At 43.1% G+C, this 6,000-nt stretch overlaps 1 protein-coding gene across 1 annotated transcript in view; it reads right to left on the minus strand.

Annotated features, from left to right (window-relative positions):
- Positions 1-2,672: 2,672 nt before the first annotated feature.
- The window catches only part of LOC110507275 (extracellular calcium-sensing receptor-like), a 4,590-nt gene continuing 1,262 nt past the window's right edge, over positions 2,673-6,000 (minus strand). Inside the window, exons 4-9 of the mRNA XM_021587159.3 lie at positions 5,627-5,893; positions 4,997-5,203; positions 4,567-4,839; positions 4,090-4,317; positions 3,724-3,847; positions 2,673-3,631 (exon numbers count right to left, since the gene is read on the minus strand). Of these exons, the coding sequence (XP_021442834.3) occupies positions 2,718-3,631; positions 3,724-3,847; positions 4,090-4,317; positions 4,567-4,839; positions 4,997-5,203; positions 5,627-5,893 (2,013 nt within the window). The 3' untranslated portion in view covers positions 2,673-2,717. The remainder of the gene's footprint in view (positions 3,632-3,723; positions 3,848-4,089; positions 4,318-4,566; positions 4,840-4,996; positions 5,204-5,626; positions 5,894-6,000) is intronic.

Consider the following 6,000-nt stretch of genomic DNA (forward strand, 5'->3'; position numbering starts at 1 on the left):
TTTGGACATGGTTCACAACCTTTTGGGTTTGGAAACTGACATCCTATGATCATACATGGAAAACAAACATAACATCCCGATTTGGCACTTTCAATACTTTCATATTGCATTTGGACATTTCTTATGGCATTTGGCCATGGTTCACTGACTTTTGACTTTGACTTTTGACTTCCTATGATATCATATTGCAAATGGTCAAAACATATTCCTTATGGACATGTAAACAAAATATGACAATAAAATATGACAAAGGTATGTTCATACTGTTCTTACAACAAAAAATCGAATGAATCTCGAAAAACGGTCCAGAAAGCACTTTTTTAGAGGGTGATACAATTTTGAATTTTTTTGGACTTGATGTCCATTTGCATTATGAAAATTATCTTCTTGATGCAGCCAACCCGTTACCAGGAACATTTTCGTCAACATCCGCTGAATTGCAGAGCGACAAATTCAAATTAAATTACTAAAAACATTTATTTTCATGAAATCACAAGTGCAATATAGCAAAACACAGCTTAGCTTGTTGTTAACCCACCTGGCATGTCAGATTTCAAAAAAGCTTTTCGGCAAAAGCATACCATGCGTTTATTTAAGGACATCTCTCTCAGCAGACAAAACATTACAAACAGCTAGCAGCCAAGTAAATTGGTCACAAAAGTCAGAAAAGCAATAAAATGAATCACTTACCTTTGATAATCTTCAGATGTTTGCACTCATGAGACTCCCAGTTACACAATAAATGTTCCTTTTGTTCCATAAAGATTATTTTTATATCCAAAATACCTCCATTTGGTTGGCACGTTTTATTCAGAAATCCACAGGCTCGAGCGGTCACGACCAGGCAGACGAAAATTCCAAATAGTATTCGTAAAGTTCGTAGAAACATGTCAAACGTTTTTTATAATCAATCCTCTGGTTGTTTTTACAATATATAATCAATAATATTTCAACCGGGACTCTAGCTTCTTCAACAGGAGAGAGAGAGAAAATGTCTACTCCCAGCTGTTGCGCATGCAAAACGCTGCTGGCACCCAGCCATACAATGACGCGGTGTGATCTTTCTCGCTCATTTTTCAAAATAAAAGCCTGAAACTATGTTTAAAGACCGTTCACACCATAGGGAAGCCATAGGGAATGATTCTGGTTGATATCCCTTTAAATAGAGCTAAGGCAGGCAATGGAACAGAGAGCCTTCCCAGAAAACCCGGCCCTGGGGCACGACCTGAGTCCATTGGCCTATTTTAATAACACTCGCGGATGTCTACTAATCGACCTTACATTTGCAAAATGTAGATCCTCATTATTAACCATACGGGTAATGCCATCAGCTTCCATTATGTAGGAAATGTACGAGTCTGCTGTTTATGATAATGCAGAGGATTTTCCAAAGGTTGCATATCCCAAGGTAGTTATTTGGGTCAAATTTGTTTCCACTTTCGTGGATTGGGGTGATCAGTCTTTGGTTCCAAATATTGGGGAATAAGCCAAGCCAGAGGATGATGTTAAAGAGTTTAAGTATAGCCAATTGAAATGTGTGGTTTGTATATTTTATCATTTCATTTAGGATACCACCAACCCCAAAGGCTTTTTTGGGGTGTTAGTGATTGTATTTTGGCCTGTACTTCAGTACATGTAATTGGAGAATCCAGTGGCTTCTAGTAGTCCTTAATAGCTGAATCTAAGATTTGTATTTGAGTCAAAAGTTTGGACACACCAACTAGGGGGAGCTTCCCTGAAATTCATTTCTGAAAACAAATAAATTAAATTAGATACCGTTAATGAAACATGTTGTTCATTCCTTTCACATTTTATGAGGTAATTCTCTTTCCCCATATGACAGTTTCCTGACATTTTAATAAAATATCTTTGTAAATTTCAACGGTTCAATAAAAACACATACAAGTAACTCCTTTCAAGTCTGAATGTTTTATTAAATGAACATTTGCATAAATTTATAATTAATTAATGGGTGAATAAGTGTGGCAGCAGAATCCTTGAGAAGGAACAGGGAAGTTAAGCTGTTCCACACGATGTGATGATACGATCGAAAGCCTTTCGATGCAGAAACCCACTCATCGGGATAACATATACCTTAGAAGCCACACACAAGCCACACACATAGACAAATTAAATAAATCAAAAGCCTACTAAACAGCCCAAGGAAATAAATAATTTATTATGTGATTAATATTTACACAACATCTTGCAGAACGTTAAATTATAATCAATAACATGCTACTACACATCACTAGAGTGCTAACAAAACAATAAAACCTATTTGATTTGATTTGATTTATAGTCACCAAAGTTCAAACAGAAGTGGAAACTAAAAGGAGCTACTTTAAACTATTTGAGACCATCAAACTCTGTTACTATACATTTCTCCTTTCCTTTCTTTGCATGACAGAATGTGAAGCAAATCCCTAGCGTGCATAGTACCTCCACCTAGTGTTCATATTTCAGATCAGCGCAGAGGACGTGTAGAAGACAAGGAGAGGAATCCACTGTAAACTGTTGTTATGTTATTGAGCCTATGGGAGAATCTCAATGTAATTTCTGTGATTCCTCGTGTCCTCTCTCCTCTGTCTCCTTTTCAAAACCCAATGAATGAGAAGGTTAGATATCCCACCCCTCCAAACCTTCTCATCTAATGGGTTTTGAGAAGAAGGTGAGGAGAGAGGACATTAAGGAAAGAAATTGAATGAAGACCTTCCCTATCTCTTGGTTGTGGGCCGGCCCATCAGAGCCTTCTTGGTGTTCCTCTCTGGCCTCAGCAGGATGATGTAACACTTTGGGCCGAACAGAGCCACCAGGAGGCCAAAGCTGGATGCTAAGATGGCGAATATCTCCACAGCGTCTGCATACTTCCCAGGAGAGCTAATGTAGGCAGGGACGAAAGAGATCCAAACAGCACAGAAGATCAGCATGCTGAAGGTGATGAACTTGGCCTCGTTGAAGTTGTCTGGAAGATTCCTAGCCAGGAAAGCCAAGAGGAAGCTAAGGAACGCCAGGATGCCGATGTAGCCTAACAACGCTCCGAACCCTGCTACCGACCCCACCACACACTCATATACAATCTTATCAATATGGTAGCGCATGTTTTTGTGTGGAGTTGGAGAGGCTGAAACCAGCCAGGCTGTGCAGATAGCAGCCTGGAATGAGGTGAGAACCAGGACTGTTCCTCTCTGCTGCCCAGCACCAAACCACTTCAGGCTGGCATTGCCCCCGGGCTTAGAGGTCCTAAACACAGCCAGCACCACCATTGTCTTCACCAGTATACAAGAGACACAGAGAACAAAGCTGATACCAAATGCTGCATGTCTCAGCTGACACGTCCATAGCCGGGGCCGGCCAATGAACAGCAGCGAGCACAGGAAGCAGAGTTTGAGTGAAAGCAGAAGCAGGAAGCTCAGCTCAGAGTTGTTGGCCTTGACAACAGGTGTGTTCCGGTAGCGGGTGAAGATTCCGAGGACCACTGCACAGATGAGGGCTCCTAGCAACGAGGCGGTCATCAAGGAGATGCCCAGCGATTCCTGGTAGGAGAGGAACTCAACCCCCTTAGGGATGCAGAGGTCACGCTCCGGGCTGGACCAGAAGTCCTCTGGACATCTCGAGCACTCGGCCGAGTCTGACAGAAAGACAGACAAAGCAAATGTGGAAAACCTTTTCTACAGCCCCAAACCACCCTTCAATTCTTTAAATTATATTAATTTCACTGACCTGTGGTGTTGCTGACCTCTCCCTCAGCACAGGAGATGCAGTCGAAGCAGCAGACAGGCTCCCCCTTCTTCCTGGCTACACGGGTGCCTGGGGGACAGCTCTCACTGCACACTGATCGTGGAGGCTTTAAGGATGAAGGTGAGGGGGAATTTAAGTTTATTTAACTAGGCAAGTCAGTTAAAGAACAAATTCTTATTTACACTGACGTCCTAGGAGGGAGAATATCAGACTTTTATACACCCATATTAACACATCCATATATACACACCCATATTTAATGATTCTTTGCCCTCCACTGGTAAATGTTTACACTGTTTCTGTTGCAGTAGTGAAATATGCTATATAACTGTATCATTTATATATAACCTTTTTTGACTCAAAGTTCCAGAAAATTCTGTCCTCGTCCAGTGTGAGCTCTTGTCCTGCGGGGGCTGATTCGTCGATCACACCCACATTCTCCACCTGAACGCTCCCGTCCTGGAGCCACGCCCAGTTCATGATGTCATAGATGGCCAAGGCGTCCCCGTTGTCATCGAAAGAAACGCGATCGCCAAACCCTGTGGTGAAGTTAACCCTCTCCAGGTAATGGACCAGCTGGTCAGAAGAGGGGGATGGAGGGAACAGAGGGAAGAGAGGAAAGAGCAGGAGATTATGTAGACAAAAGACAGTATGAGGTCAGGGGACCTTGACTAAGAAAACAGGAAACAGAAGTAAACAGTTGTCAAAGTGTACATCTGCATCTGTGTGTGTGTGTGTGTGTGTGTGTGTGTGTGTGTGTGTGTGTGTGTGTGTGTGTGTTTGTGTGTGTGTGTGTGCGTGTGCGTGTGTGTGAATGTATCCCACCTGCCAGTGCTCCAGTCTCTGTAGGCTGGCACAGCGGTTCCCACTGAATGGTCCTCTCCCTGGCACACACTGCAGTAGGTCATGCAGGGCATGGGCCAGGGCGTACACTGCCTTATACACGTTATACTCCGGCCTAAGCTCAGACACGTCCCCATAGTTGGTCTCCACATCCCTCAGGTCCTCCTGACCTGTACATACATCACCCCCAGCCTCCACCCAACCTGCTGGGGGCTCCAACCTGCACCCAAACACAGCCTCCCAGAACTGTCTCACCTTATCAGAACAGAAAAGGAAATGTTTTAGAGGAACACTAGTTTTTTTCTTCTGTATTGTAGAATTTATAGGCAAAGTAGCCCTTTAAATGTTTTAAACATAATGTATGAAGTAATTAAATAAATTGTTGGAGTTAAAAGACAACAAATTACTTCACCATGTTGTTTCCAGGGTTATTGTCAGGTTGGTCGTCGGGGCGGATGCTAAGCAGGAAGTCCCTGAGGCCGGGTATCTCTCCACGACGGATGGCGATACCCAGGGTACCCCCCAGGTAGGGCATGAGACGGGGGGTGTGAAACACAGAGGAGGAGGTCCAGGCTTCACTGGCGATCCACTGGAGACCCTTCACATTCTGTACCACCACCTTGTAAAACGGGTTTTATACTTTATAATCTTGGCATCAAAAACTCCACAATGGTAATATGCTCTAGCACTTTTATACACTGTTGTTTGTGAGAGTAACATCCTACAGCTGTTATGGCTGTAATAATGTCTGTAGAATGCATTTGATGATAAAACATACTTACTAATACTGTGATATGTGGTTGTCCCCCCCTAGATATCTTAGGATGGATGCACTATCTGTCCAGGGACACCGATATGTAAAATATATGCACACATCACTGACTGTAAGTGTCTTTTGATAAAAGCATCTGCTAAATGCTATGCTACTAATATTATTATTATGAAGTGTACATTTCTCTGGATTAGAGCCTCTGAAACTAAAATGTGAATGTATTGTAAGAGTTATTTTAGATCAACTGTCAAGATAAAATCATCTCTGAACCTCATCCACCAGAGGGAGCAGGTAGGCCTCGTTGGAGAACACCACCACCACACGAGCAGAGGAGCTCTTGATCTCTCCCACGATCCTCTGCAGCTCAGTGGGGCGGTTGTCTTTGGGCAGGACCTGGGAATAGGCCACACAGCCCCCTGACTCGGCCAAGCTTGAGTGGAAGGACCGGGCAGCGTGAAATCCGTAGTCATCGTCACTGAACACAAGTCCCACCCAGGTCCAACCCAACCGACGTAGGATCTGGATCATGGCTCGCACCTGAGATCACATCAACAAAGATTAGACATTACTGGTGTTATTACAGAGACTGGAGAGTATAGAGAGATCAACATAAACTACATACATTATTTTTTGTCACCTTTTAT

Source organism: Oncorhynchus mykiss, chromosome 27 (assembly GCF_057628025.1).
Source record: "Oncorhynchus mykiss isolate SJ-2025 chromosome 27, ASM5762802v1, whole genome shotgun sequence".
Taxonomy (NCBI): domain Eukaryota; kingdom Metazoa; phylum Chordata; class Actinopteri; order Salmoniformes; family Salmonidae; genus Oncorhynchus; species Oncorhynchus mykiss.